Source organism: Giraffa tippelskirchi, chromosome 8 (assembly GCF_054371585.1).
Source record: "Giraffa tippelskirchi isolate mGirTip1 chromosome 8, T2T-mGirTip1v1.2.pri, whole genome shotgun sequence".
Taxonomy (NCBI): Eukaryota; Metazoa; Chordata; class Mammalia; order Artiodactyla; family Giraffidae; genus Giraffa; species Giraffa tippelskirchi.
This window is the reverse complement of record NC_137282.1, coordinates 154,197,171-154,212,216: the sequence shown is the minus strand read 5'-3', so window position 1 is coordinate 154,212,216 and position 15,046 is coordinate 154,197,171. Positions and strand designations below refer to the sequence as shown.

General features: G+C 37.6%; 1 protein-coding gene across 3 annotated transcripts in view; it reads right to left on the bottom strand.

The window, feature by feature from the left end:
- The window catches only part of DTNBP1 (dystrobrevin binding protein 1), a 99,337-nt gene that overhangs the window by 75,832 nt on the left and 8,459 nt on the right, over window positions 1-15,046 (bottom strand). The window contains exons 2-4 of one of the 3 annotated variants that reach the window (XM_081518223.1): window positions 13,720-13,773; window positions 12,596-12,646; window positions 8,001-8,061 (exon numbers count right to left, since the gene is read on the bottom strand). In XM_081518223.1, the coding sequence (XP_081374349.1) occupies window positions 8,001-8,061; window positions 12,596-12,646; window positions 13,720-13,773 (166 nt within the window). Of the gene's footprint in view, window positions 1-8,000; window positions 8,062-12,595; window positions 12,647-13,719; window positions 13,775-14,952; window positions 15,008-15,046 lie in introns of those variants that run through there. The other 2 variants (XM_081518224.1, XM_081518226.1) reach the window with 2 other exon arrangements.

Below are 15,046 nucleotides of genomic sequence, written 5' to 3'. Positions count from 1 at the left end.
CATTATATAACAGAAGGAAGTATATCTGAACTTTATCTGTAAAAATAAAGTTTTAATGTAAAAGAGTTCACAATTAAGTTATATAAAAAAGGGACAATTTACACAACCCATGATGACGATTCTTCAAGAGTTGAAATACAAATACAACTGATTTTTACTGAATCTCACTAAAGAATGACTTTTCAGAGGAATAAAAATATCAAAATAAGATATAAAATTATTTGCATGTGGTGCTAGATTGTTTTAGCTTCTACATTTTAATATTCCAGGAATTCACAACATTGAAATAAAAACAATAGAGAGACCAGAAAGCTGCCCCGTTTCCTCACTTTATCCTCACCTCACACCTCTCCCCGTTGTCAGTCAGCCCACGCTGGAGGGGTAACAGACACCGTCTCACACACAAGCCTCAGCTGAGCGGGAGAGGCGACACCAAGGGCTACTCCAGGGGCATGATCATCAATTCTGCATGCTTAACAATGCCTGTGCCAGCCAGCTTCATAAAGATCCCAGAGAGCAGTTTAAAAAATACTGAGCATTGCTAACAGATTAATGTGGCTAATACAGCTTCTCTGTGATGCAATAATAAGAAAATTAGGGCTTGAAATAAGAACCCCTACCCATAGGATTCATCTGTAATATCCAACAAGCTTCTACTGAACACCTGATCTTTGCCTGGCTCTGTTTCAGGCACTGAAGATACTGTGGTGAACAAAAGGCAAAAAAAACAAAACAAAACTGTGCTTTAGTTTGGAGTAGGTCTCACAAATTCTCTAAGCCTCAGTTTTTAAACACTAATAAAGGAAAAAATAATTTCCTGTATCACAGGGCTGACGATGATAAAAGGTATTTTTCCTGGTATACGGCATATCTTTTAAAAAGTTTGTTAAATCTTAATTGCAGTGGTTAATTGTGTTAATAATTTAAAACATCTAGAAAAAACAATTTTTAGATATAAATATTTATTACTGAAAAGTAAAATGAAACATAAATATTAAAACTTAAGTACAGTTCATGCCTTCCACAAAATTCAAAATCATATTCTGTATATAGACTATAAGAAGTGTACATAAAAAGAATCTATCAAAATACATTCAAATATTATTTTAATTTAAAAGAATGGGATGTTGAATGGATTCTCCAAAATCATTATCAACAATTACGTAATAAGAGTAAAGCATTTTGAGCATTTTCTATGTGCCAGGCCCTGTGTTAAGCAATTTACATTAAACACACAGCAACCCTGTAAACAGAGCAACATTACTACATTCATTTAGCAGAAGAAGAACCTGAGGCGCAATGAAGACAAGTCACTTTCTCAAGGGCCACACAGGACCTAGATTCAATCCCAGGAATCTGACACTTCAGCCCATGCCCTTAATCAATCTTCTAGGGACTGTGTATACAGGGACACAAAAGGAAGCAAAGTGAAAAGTAGCGAAAGAAAAGGTTCTGAGAAACTGTACTTTAGCTTTACTTAATAAGGAAGGAGCCATCTTCAGAAGGCAAATTTTTCTCCTCTAAGTAAACAATTCTGAATAAATCCAGATTTAACACCAGAAAATCAAGTTTAAGTAGCAAGGCAAACCCACAGTCTGAGCTTGTTCCCAAAGTTACAAATCATCCCAAAAATCCTTCTGGTGGACACTGAAGTTAGGAGAACAAAGAAAAAGGTGGGACCCAAATGATTTTCAAAATGGGTAGTATTTGGGTAATAAAATAATATAAAAACTGTTTTATATTTATATAAAACAGTTCAGCATTTTGGGGGAGTGCTTCCCTGGTGGCTCAGTTGGTAAAGAATCTGCCTGCAATGAGGGAGACCCGGGTTCAGTCCCTGGGTTGTGAAGATCCTCTGGCTAAGGGAATGGCTACCCACTCCAGTATTCTGGCCTGGAGAATTCCATGGATGAGTCCATGCGGTTGCAGAGTTGGACACAACTGAGCGACTTTCACTTTCACGTAGTTCACGTGATTTCAAACGACTCCGTTTGCTAAGCAGGGTAAATGGTGTTACGCCATTTTATGTGAGTCAACTAGAAACAGAGAGACTCCGTTTATCTGCCCAAGGTCAAAACATGTTACTGCAGAAACTAGGCATTCCCACACCCAGTTCAGTCCACTCCCCACCACAAGCAGAAGAGATCCAAGCCGGAATCCAAAGAGAATGAAGCATGCTTGATTTAACCAGCTTACATACCAAGTTGTTAAAGCATGAGTGTTAAAAGAGTTCAATCTGAAGGCAAGCAAGTATTTCACAACAATAAAAAGCATAAGCAAATAATGCACTGGAAGTCTAACTTTAGAAAGGTACCCTCAGAATCTAACCCCTAAGTCACTATCAATTTAAGGGTTTATTTACATACTAAGAGAGGGAAAAACAAATCAAAGAACTTGTAAAAAAAAAAAAATCTTTTAGAAAAAGTCTAGACAACAAAGCTACATTGAACAAACTGTTCGCTAAAGCAACATCGCTCTGAATTGTAAGACTATAAATAAGAATCAGCTTGAAGTAGTTTAGTACAGCATGACTTGTCAAAGAAGACTGGACTACCCTCAGGCGTATCTGCCCGGGCAGAGACCGACATTGACTAAAGGCCACTAAAGACACATGAGCATGGCCTGACAAAACGCACAAACAGTTTATTAAAGACACACATTTAAAAATCCACCTATGTCTCAATAACGCGTCGGAGAGACTTAAAATAAATTTTCATTTTTCAACCTGAGAACTATATTTCTGGAAACCAAAAGCGGCACTTTTGATAAGATAGGGGTCTTACAATAAAAAAGCACACAACTATGAAAATATATTTCCCCCCATATAATAAATTCAGCAACAGAACTTCCAGGATATTCTCTCTCCAACATATTTTATTATGAAATGCTTCTTACAATCAAAAGAACAACTTTTGTTAAAGCTCCTCTACAGGATATAGTCTTCACTGAACATTGTGGGATTCATCCATATTGATACATGGCGGTGTAATGGTTCACTGATTTTCACTGCTGCACAGCATTTGATCTTTCTGCAGCATTTCCATGGACAGGGACGGAACCCAGGCCCCCTGCACTGGGAGCGTGGAGTCAGCCAGTGGGCCACCAGGGAAGTCCCTGATCCTATAAGTAATAATTCACTCCATAGGGGGACTGTGGGACCATCTCAAGTTTCAGTAAAACCTGCTATAAACATTCTGGAACAAATCTGGCGCACAGAGGCAATTTTCACAAATTAGGTTCCAGCGGGTCCCAGGTACTGAGCTCCTCACTGCACCCTCCTCCCCCACCGCCCAGTGGCTCAACTGGGCTGGAGTAAGCAGACCTCCCCCAGCCTAGCCACCTCTGACTTCAAGTTCTCTCATCTATTTGCCACACATAATGAACAGATGATACTGTACCAATGTTATCCAAGGAGGTGTGAGACATACAATATCACAGGGCAAAGCTGGGGACACAGTGCTACAGAAATCTCCCTAGGGGTAGAACTGTTGTTTCAAAAGCTTCGTGGAATTTCCATTTTTACTTCATGCCAGCTCATTTTTCTAATGTCACTGTGCCAATCGATTTACACTCCCTAGTTCTAGCTGTTCCCCATCATGCTGCCGGGGAAGGGAAAACTGTCATCAGTGAGTAATGACCGTCTGCACAGAAAATTCAAGGCCTCTTAAATGCTTGATAATCTAATGAGTGTAAATCTGAGGTTTTAATTTGTATTTCCTTGCCTTCTAATTGATTTTACACATTTTCACATTTACTGGCCACTCATGCTTCTTGTTCAGGGTAATGCCTGGTCATACCTCTCACGCACTTTTTAATGGGTTACTGTTCTCTTTTTTTTTTATTGGTGTGCAGAGGTTTTTCATACTTTTTGAACACTAGTCCTCTGTTTTGTGAACTGCTTAACTTTTTCATGGTACTGCTTGATGAACAGAAGATTTGATAAAAATTATCAATATTTTACTTTATGGTTGGTGTTTATTACGCCTTGTTAAAGAAACCTTTCTCTGCCCTGAGATCTTAGCTTTTCCACTATTTTCTTAAAAATGTAGTTTTCCCTTTCATATTTAAATCTGATGGAGCCAAAATCTGAACCAACATCTTCAGCTTTTATTCAACACTAAATTGGAAGTTCTACCCACTATAAAAAGAGATGAAGAAATGAAAACACTGGTAGGTTTTTGTTTCTTCCCTTCCATCTTCACAAAACTCCCATCCCAGATGCAAATTATCAGAATAAGAGGATTTAGTAAGATGATTGACTATGAAATCAAAGTACTGAAAGTCAAATAATGCAGGTTTTGGTAGCTATTAGGACAAAAGTTACCATCTATTAAAAACTTGCTAAAATGTTTTCCTCTGAATTAATTTTATTGATGTGTTTTCTGCATCTGATAATCATATATTTTTCTCTTAATTTGTTAACATGGTCAACTGCATATAAAAGATTTTCTAATGTCAAGCCAACCTTTCAATCCTGGAATAAACCTTTCTTTTTTTTTTTATGCAAGGCTGGATTTAGTTTGTCAACACAGCCATATATGGCAGGTTGTTTCCCATACAGAATGCTATTTGTTATCATCCAACATTCACAAAGCAAACACAAAGTTCTGGCTCATATTTATATAGGAAAACTACATTTAAGCTTGATATAGATTTTAAAACAATGTGTGAGAAGATTCTCAAATTAAATTTCAAACAACATTGTCAGAATACGAGAATCACAAGACAGTACGAGGAGCCCATCATAAAGGAGAGGCAGGCCCTGCACACTGCGGGAATTGAGGGGGTCACATCACTGCACACGAGGCAGCTGGGTGTGAACCAGTGCACATCACAGGTTTGGAGGCGGAAAGCTGTGTCTGAAGCACTTGATGTTCTGACAAACTGCTACCATCTATAGATGTTTTGCTGGTTTTAAACAGAAATATTTAAGAAAGCTGGTGGAGGGCTTTGGATTGATATATAACACATTATGACTTTTCCAATTTAGAGTGTGTCAAGTAGGTTCCTGAATAGAGTGCACAGAACATCTGATTTCTAGAAACAGGCTGCTGAAGTTAAGTGAGAGCTCATACCTCTATTCTGTTTATAGTTTTTGTATCTGTATTCATGAATGGAACTGGACTCCAATTTCACTTTCTCATACTTCGCTTGTTGGGGTTCAGGATCAGTTATTCTAGCCTCATGCAATGGGCAGGGCAGCTTCCTCTTGTTTCACTTGCTGCAGGAGTCTGTCTAACATTGAGATGGTGGATTCTCTGAAAGTCTCATAGAACTCTCCTATATAACTTGGTGGGCCTGGTGCTTTCCTAGTGAAAAGATTAATTACTAACACTGTTTCTTTAGTGGCTATAAGATGATTCAGGATTTGTACTGCTTTTAGAATTCAGTTCAGTTCAGTCGCTCAGTCGTGTCTGACTTTGCAACCCCATGAATCGCAGCACGCCAGGCCTCCCTGTCTATCACCAACTCCTGGAGTTAACCCAAACTCACTTCCATCGAGTCAGTGATGCCATCCAGCCATCTCATCCTCCTTCGTCCCCTTCTCCTATTGTCCCCAATCCTTCCCAGCATCAGGGTCTTTTCCAATGAGTCAACTCTTCGCATCATGTGGCCAAAGTATTGGAGTTTCAGCTTCAACATCAGTCCTTCCAATGAACACTCAGGACTGATCTCCTTTAGGATGGACTGGTTGGATCTCCTTGCAGTCTAAGGGACTCTCAAGAGTCTTCTCCAACACCACAGTTCAAAAGCATCAATTCTTCAGCGCTCAGCTTTCTTCACCGTCCAACTCTCACATCCATACGTGACTACTGGAAAAACCATAGCCTTGACTAGATGGACCTTTGCTGGCAAAGTAATGTCTCTGCTTTTTAATATGCTGTCTAGGTTGGTCATAACTTTCCTTCCAAGGAGTAAGCGTCTTTTAATTTCATGGCTGCAAGCACCATCTGCAGTGATTTTGGAGCCCAAAAAAATAAAGTCTGACGTTGTTTCCACTGTTTTCCCATCTATTTCCCATGAAATAGATGGAATTAAGAATTAGTTTTAGTAAAAATTTCTGGGCTTCCCCCATGAGTCACAAAATAAAGAATCTGCCTGCGAGGCAGGAGACCTGGGTTTGATTCCTGGGTTGGGAGGATCCCCTGGAGAAGGGAATGGCTACCCACTCTAGTATTCTTGCCTGGAGAAGTCCATGGACAGAGGATCCTGGAGGGTGGTCTACAGTTCATGGGGTCACAGAGTTGGACACGACTGAGCAACTAAAACTTCAGTAAAAATTTCTAGTATTTTGCCATTTTGCCTCTGTTTTCAAACGTGTCCTAGAGTTGTTCACAAACTCTTACCTTTTCACTCTCTGCTATAGCTAGTTATATTCTTTAATCCTTAAAACTATTTGTCCTTTTTTCTTAATCAATATAATCAGATAGCTACTATATTTTATTAGTCTTCTAAGAACTGGTGACTTTGTCTAGCATCTATTGTATTTTTACATTCTATTTCATTTACTTCTCTCATCTTTATCATCTCTTTCATTCTTCCTTCATGATTTATTCTGTTCTCTAAGTCTTAGATTAGCTCATTGACTTTCAGTCTATTTTTCGTCTATAAAATTTCCCTCTAAGTAGTTTTTGACAACTTACACAATATGCATGTAGTAATTATTGAACCATAAACGATGCATAATATACATGTTTAATTTGCAAACATACGGATTTTTCAAAATTCTTTTCCTATACCAACTTTCAGGGTCATTTGCACCAGGATCACAGAATATTCTGTATGACTTGATTTACATGAAACTCATTGAGAACTGCTTTGTGGCCCAGTACATGGTCAACCTTTAGGTGTTCCAGGTGTGCGTTAAAGAATTTGTTGCCTCCTTTTGCCAACAGGTAGCTTTTCTTTTCTTTCTTTTTAAAAATTTCCTAAATTAACCTTTCACCAAGACTATCTACAGCTTTAGCCAGGAGTCTCAGACTCAGTTCCTCACAGACAAAAATCTCCTATCCCAATAAATCTCTAAGACATTTGTTTTACTATTTGAACCCTGCTTCCATATTTTGGTTTTTTTTTTCAACCACTCTCATTTCAGTTCCCTGCTGTTTTTGTTTGCTTGTTTTGGCCCTTTAGGACTTCCCTTAACTTTTGTAAGCTTACTGCATTAAAAAAATTTTTTTTTTAAATCTATCCATCATTTAGGGGTTTTACACTTACAGGACTTTTCACAGTAGTCTGGCTTACTGACAGAACCCTATACTCTTCCTTTTCAGTAATTTCTAAGAGAAACACTAATGTCTAAATTTTATCATGTGTATTACCATGTTCTATGTAACTATTACAGCTTCATTAATTCAGGTAAATGGTAAAGTCAGTTTAAATTAATTAAAAAGTCAGAATCACGACATGTTTCTAGAAAGAAATAAAGTTTGATTGACATCAGTAGCAGAGTATTTGATCTTGGCTAAAAAAGCTTTAAGTACATATACCAAATAATTTTAATTATAAGTCACTTTTATTCATTACACACTCTATAGAGCTAGAAAATAGGTTGTTTCTCTAAGTAATTCAGGTTGACTCCTGAGATTTTTATATTTATTTGCTAATAAGCAAATTAATGATTTTAAGTAGACTGAGCAAAGTTGAACTTTTGTCTGCGCCAAAGGAATTCTTAAATAGTGAGTAGAAAGAAATGACATAATTTACATAACTGCAAAGGTACCAGACCTCACATTTAAAGCATTATACCTCAATGAACCGAACAGTCACTTGCGACTCTAGAATAAAAGTTATAAACTCTCTAAGCTAACTAAATTACTTGACTGAAAAATTACAAAAAAGTGCTTTATTTAGGGTGCTTCATAATCAACTTCAAAATTCACTTTACAATGTCCTGTCAAACATTTTAACACAATTATAAATTTAATTTCTTAAAAACAAGCATTTAAGACTGCTAAAGTATATTTTTCCCATAAGTATAAGATGAGCCAATGCTTTACCTCTCCAGCACTTGCACATTCCTTGGCCCTTCTGTGGAGTGCAGCCCATGTGTCTTCATATCTAAGAAAAAAAAAAATTCAAAATAAAAGCCACACATTAAAAAATCCTATCTAAAATACGACCTGTGGTCTCAGAAAGGAAAAGCTCAAAAAGTAATGGGGACATTCTGCAAACACACAGACATCAGCTTGAAGGGGCTTCTAGGTGCCAAATCCAGGACACTGGATTTGGTAGAAAAAAGAATGGTAGAAACGGGTTAGAGCCATAGATGAAAACCAACAGCCATGAGCTTATAGTGATTTAAATAAACAACCAAATAAATGAATGGGGCAGAAGTGAAACCCTCTTCCTTACAGTAGAATTCCAATAAATAATGATAGAAAAAAATGAGAAAAATAGAAAATCACCATTTGGTAAACACAATGAATTATTTCAGGCAAGCACTGTAATATATGCTAAAATTAGTGGGTGAAAATATGAAGAGAAATAGGATATTTTCATAAATTCATCATAAAATTCATAGGAAATATCAAGGGATCCTAAAAAGCCAAAACAATCTTGAAAAGAAGAACAAAGTTGGAAGACACACACTTCTTAATTTCAAAACTTACTAGAAAGCTACAATAATCAAAAGTATGGTACTGGCATAACGGGAGACATATACGTCAATGAAATAGAGCCCAGAAATAAACCCTTGCATGTATCGTCAAATAACTTTTGACAAGTGTGCCAAGATGATTAAATGGGGAAAGGATAGTCTTTTCAACAAATATGCTGGTGCTGGGAAAACTGCACATCCACAGGCAAAAGAATGAAGCTGGACTCTTAACACCATCAACAAAAATTAAATAAAAATGGATCAAAAAATCCAAACATAAGATCCAAAACTATAAAATTTTTTAGAAGAAAACATGAGCTTCTTGCCGTTAGATTTGGTAATGATTTCTTGGATATAACACCAAAGGCACAGGCAACAAAGAAAATAGACAAATTGGACTTAATCAAAATCAGACACTTTTGTGCATCAAAGAATACAATCAATAGATAAAAGGCAACCAATAAAATGGAAGAAAATATTTACAAATCACATATCTGACAAATGATTAACATCCAGAATATTCAGAAAACACCCAACACTTGACAAAAACAAATACAACTCTATCCAAAAATAAGCAAAGGACTTGAATAGATATTTCTCTAAAGAAGATATATAAATGGCCAACAAGCACATGAGAAGATCACCATCATCATCGTTAGGGAAATGAAAATCAAAACCACGACAAGACACCACTTCACACCAAGAGAATGGCAAAAAAAAAAACAAAAACAAAAACCTCAAGCAAACAAAAAACCCCAAAACAAGTTTTGGTGAGGATGTGGAGAAATGGCAACTGGAAATATGTGCACTGTCCCGGTGGCTCAGATAGTAAAGAATCTGCCTACAATGCAGGAGACATGGGTTCTATCCCTGGGTTGGGAAGATCCCCTGAAGAAGGAAATGGCAGCCACTCCAGTATTCTTGCCTGGGAATCCCATGGACAGAGAAGCATGGCGGGCTGCAGTCCATGGGTGGCAAAGAGTCAGACACGACCGAGCGACCAGACATGACTGCGAGACTAACACACACAGGGGAATATAAAATAGTGCAGCTGCTCAACAGTATATTGGTTCTTCAAAAAATTAAAGTAGAATTACCATCTGATTCAGCATTTCCTCTTCTGAGGATACACCACCAAAAACTGAAAGCTGGGTCATAAGGAGATATTTGCACACCCATGTTCATAGCAGAATTATTCACAATAGCCAAAAAATCACTTGTGTCCATTAATAGATGAAGGTATAAGCAAAATATGGCATATTCATACAATAGGATATTATTCAGCCTTAAAAAGGAAGGCATTTCCTTTGAATTAGTGGTGATGATGGTGGTGATCACTGTGTAACGTACAGAAACATCAAATAACTATGCTGTGTACCAGGAACAAAGTATTGTAAGTCAATTTTACTTCAAACACAAGCAAGCAAACAAGTAGAAAAAGAGATTATATTTGTGGTTACCCAAGGTGGACGGACAGGGAATTGAATGAAGGCAGTGAAAAGGTACAAACTTCTAGTCTGTAAAAGTGTACCAGGGATGTAGTGTACGTTATTCATATAATTAACAATACTGGACATAATACACGAAAGTTGCTGGAATAAATTCTGAGTTCTCATCACAAGGAAAACATTTTTTTCTTTTTCTTTTCTTTTTTATCTATATGAGATGGTGAATGCTCACTAAATTCACTGTGGCAATCATCTCATGATGTGTGTAAGTCAAATCATTATGCAGCAATACCTTAAACTTACTTAGTGGTATGTATATGCCGATTAAATCTCAATAAAACTGGAAGAAATTAGGAAATTTTTACATTTTATATGAATGAAACTTGAAAATATATTAAGTGAAATAAGCCAACCACAAAAAGACAAGTACTGCATGATTCCACTTACAAAAGGTACCTAAAGTAGTCAAATTTATAGAAAGAGAATTATGGTTGCCAGTGGCAGAGTTTTGCAAGATGAAAAGCCTCTTGGAGACTGGCTGTACAACAATGTGAATGTGGTTGACATTAGTGGGTTGTACACTTAAAAATGGTTCAGATGGCAAAATTTTATGTTATAGTGTTTTACACAGTATTTTAACAATCTAAAAAAATTTATGATTTAGATATTTAAAATGGTCTCTCCTCCACTCAGTACTAGTTTCAGAGAGAAAACACTGTGTCTCAGTGCAGTGAATAGACACATTATAGACATGGTTGTCAATTTTTCACATTAAGTCCCCAAAAGTACCCCAAAACTACCACACAGAGAAGTCTACACCTCTGAAATAAACAATTTTCAATGAAGCTGTTTCAACTAAATCACTAGATTAAAAAAATATAAAGATAACATGCAAACCATATGCCTTGGATTGATTTGTATTCTACCTCCTTTCAAAATCACTTATGTTCCTCACTCAACAAAAAACAAGCAGGAAATTAAAGTCAAATTAAGCACCTAGAGAAAGAAAAAAATCCCCAGATTCAGCAAGCATAAAAAGAAACTGAATATAAAGCTAGAAAACAGAAAGCAAAAGGTAGGCATAGATGACTGTGCCATGACACACGCAGATAAGGCGAAGGAGCGTACCTTCTACTGCACACATGGCTACCACTTAGCCATCAGATGCCACGTCACTACATACAGAACTGCATATAACAACACGTGCAAACCACATACTTATTTTCATAACAGCTCAGTTGAGTTTTAATTTAAAGCATAAAATTCATGCTTTTAAAGTGCATAATTCACAGCGTATTCACAGAGTTGGGGCAATTATCACCACTGATTTCAAAACATTTCATCACCCTGAAAAGAAACGCCATATCCATTAGCAGTCATTAGTCATTCCCCTCTCTTCTCCAAATCTTGGCAAACACTATCCTTCTGCCTGTTCTGGACATATCATATGCAACCATACACTATGTGCCTTTTTTGTTGATTCCTCACATTTAGCATCATGTTTTTAAGTTTTATTCAAAATGTGCAAGATGTAGCATGCCTCAGCACTTCATTCCATTTTGTGGCTGAATAATGTTCCATTATTATCTTGGCGGCGGCCGAGAGGAGCAACCCCACGTCCAAGGAGTGGCAGCTGTGCGGGCGCAGGAGGGCCAAGAGGAGCCACTCCACGTTCAAGGTCAGGAGGGGTGGCCGTGAGGAGATACCCCTCGTCCAAGCTAAGAGAAACCCAAGTAAGACAGTAGGTGTTGTGAGAGGGCATCAGAGGGCAGACACACTGAAAACATAATCACAGAAAACTAGCCAATCTGATCACATGGACCACAGCCTTGTCTAACTCAGTGAAACTAAGCCATGCCCTGTGGGGCCACACAAGACGGACGGATCATGGTGGAGAGGTCTGACAGAATGTGGTCCACTGGAGAAGGGAATGGCAAACCACCTCAGTATTGTTTCCTTGAGAACCCCATGAACAGTATGAAAAGGCAAAATGACAGGACACTGAAAGAGGAACTCCCCAGGTCGGTAGGTGCCCAATATGCTACTGGAGATCAGTGGAGAAATAACTCCAGAAAGAATGAAGGGATGGAGCCAAAGCAAAAACAATACCCACTTGTAGATGTGACTGGTGATAGAAGCAAGGTCCGATGCTGTAAAGAGCAATATTGCATAGGAACCTGGAATGTTAGGTCCATGAATCAAGGCAAATTGGAAGTGGTCAAACAGGAGATGCCAAGAGTGAACGTCGACATTCTAGGAATCAGCGAACTAAGATGGACTGGAATGGGTGAATTTAACTCAGATGACCATTATATCTACTACTGTGGGCAGGAATCCCACACCAGACTTCGATGAGTATATATAATAGTGATCAATATGCTCAAAATCTGAACGGCCTTTGTATTAATCAGTGAAATGTAAAAGCCCCTGAGGGACACAATCTCTATGTTAAGGTAAAATTTAGTTGTTTTAAGGTGTCTACCTTTAGAATTATAAAATACTTTTAGATAATAGAAGCATAACTTTTTATTTAAATGAAAACACTTACCTGCTAAGTAATTCTAGTCCAGCAGAGTACTTCGGCAAACATGGGACAGTCCTGCCAAAAGAAACACTTATTTTATTAAAAACTGATGCTGCTTTAGGCCAACTTAAAAAAAAGTTACACACAATAATTTTGATGCTGTCAATCATAATGCGGAATATTTTTAAATCGTTAATGACAACTGATCTAAACTTTTAGAAAAATGTACTATTATTCCAAAGTTGTTATTTAGTCACTAAGTTGGGTCCGACTCTCTTGCAACCCCATGAACTGTAGCCCACCAGGCTCGTCTGTCCATAGGATTTCCCAGACAAGAATACTGGAGTGGGTTGCCATTTCCTTCTCCAGGGGATCTTCCTGAGCCAGGGATCAAACCTGTGCCTCCTGCTTTGGCAGGCGGGTTCTTTACCACTAAGCCACCAGGGAAGCTCTTATTCCAAAGTTAATATACTGCAACGTACTATTAGCCATCACTTTGCCCTGCAGATTTTTAGCACACTATAATAAACACTTTAATAGAATTCTAGCTAACAAGAAAATTTTTTAAAGCTCCTCATCTCTAGGCTTTTTAAAAATTTTTTGGCTGTGCCAAATGGCATGCAGGATCTTAGTTCCCTCACCAGGGATCCAACCTGTGCTCCCTGCACTGTCAGGGTGGAGTCTTAATTAATGGAACACCAGGGAAGTCCCCATTGCTAGCCTTAAAGTGAAGTTTAGTAATGTGCGTTACTTTATTTAAAAAAATGAAAAAAAAAACTGCACAATACTACTGTTTTCATATAAAACAGATAACACAGCTGAAGAGGCTCACTTGCCAAGTACTGTTTCATTATTAATTTGCTTCTCAGTAATGGAGAATTTTTGCTTTGCTCTTAACATACAAATAAAAATGATTGTGATCAAATAACCATTGGCTGTCATAGAGTAAAACAATTACCTGTCACTTTTTCAACCATTTTACAATTTTATCAGAAAAATTTCCAGTGTTAGAAAATTTAGAAAGAATCAATAAACTGTTTAGTCAGATGCACTCAACAGATGTAAAATACATTAATTATACTATCATGACTGTAACCAAAAATTGCATGAAATTTAAGTCATAGTAAAGTAAAACAGAACATGCTTACCTGGGTTTGTTTTTTACTTTAGCTTCTCTTGACTTGTCACTTAAAGTCTTCAGCCTATAATTCAACAAGTATAAAATATCACATTTTTACAGTTTAAGAAACTTTCAAATCCAAATTTCATAGCTGATAAAATTTCTGGTTGGAAAAGTTAATACTTTTTTTTTTTAGAAAGAATTAAGCACCTCTACAGACAACAAATATTTGTATACTGTATATAAGACACCACAAGTGGAAAATTTGCAGCAAATATTTTTATATTTTTCTTGCCCCAAATCCATTTTCTAGAAACATTTCCTAAATATGACTGGACTAAAGAAGCCTCACTACTCTGGAAACATCAGAAAAAAAGAGAGTGGTCCCCATAGGTGAACTTGATCAGTAATAAAAAATATCTAAGCAGCACATTTTATAAAATTTATTTTTAATTGAAGGATAATTGCTTTACAACATTGTGTTGGTTTGTGCCATACATCAACATGAATCAGCCATAGGTATACATATGTCCCCTCCGTCTTGAACCTCCCTCGCACCTCCCACCCCATCCCAGCTCTCTAGGTTGTTACAGAGGCTGTGGTTTGAGTTCCCTGAGTCATACAGCAAATTCCCCATGGCCACCCATTTCACACATGGTAGTGTATATGTTTCCATGCTACTCTCTCCATTTGTCCCACCCTCTTCTCCCCCCAACCCCACCCGGCCCCCTCCATGTCCGTATGTCTGTTTTCTTTGTCTAACCAACACATTTTAAAGTGATTCTATACTAAGCACTCTCTAAGTGCCAACATTCTGAGAAATTTTAGCTATTGAAAAAGTTTCTAAAATACATTACAAACCTCTTTCATTAAAGAGGAGTTGGTACATTTTCTGAAAATTTAGGGTCATTATTATGAACACCACTGACTGCATTTCGCAACAAAACAGTACATTCCTTAGATGTTTCTGAGCTAGGAATGCCTCATCATTTGCCAACCTGAAACCAATCTACAGTGGTTTTGGGAGTCTGTTCAGGATCCTATAGCTGTTTTTTAAAAATTAAAATTTTCCATCTCTACCACTGGTCATCGTATCAGCTACTACTTACTGCTTCTGCTAGCTATTTAACTATAGCAGCCTGTGTGAGTGCTAAGTCGTTTCAGTGACTCTTTGCAACTTCCATGGACCGTAACCTGCCAGGTTCCTCTGTCCAGGGGATTCTCTGGACAAGAATACTGGAGTGGGTTGCTGTGTCCTCCTCCAGAGAATCTTCCTGACCCAGGGATAGAACCTGTACCTCGTACGTCTCCTGCATTGGCAGGCGGGTTGTTTGTTTTCTTACCACTAGCGCCAC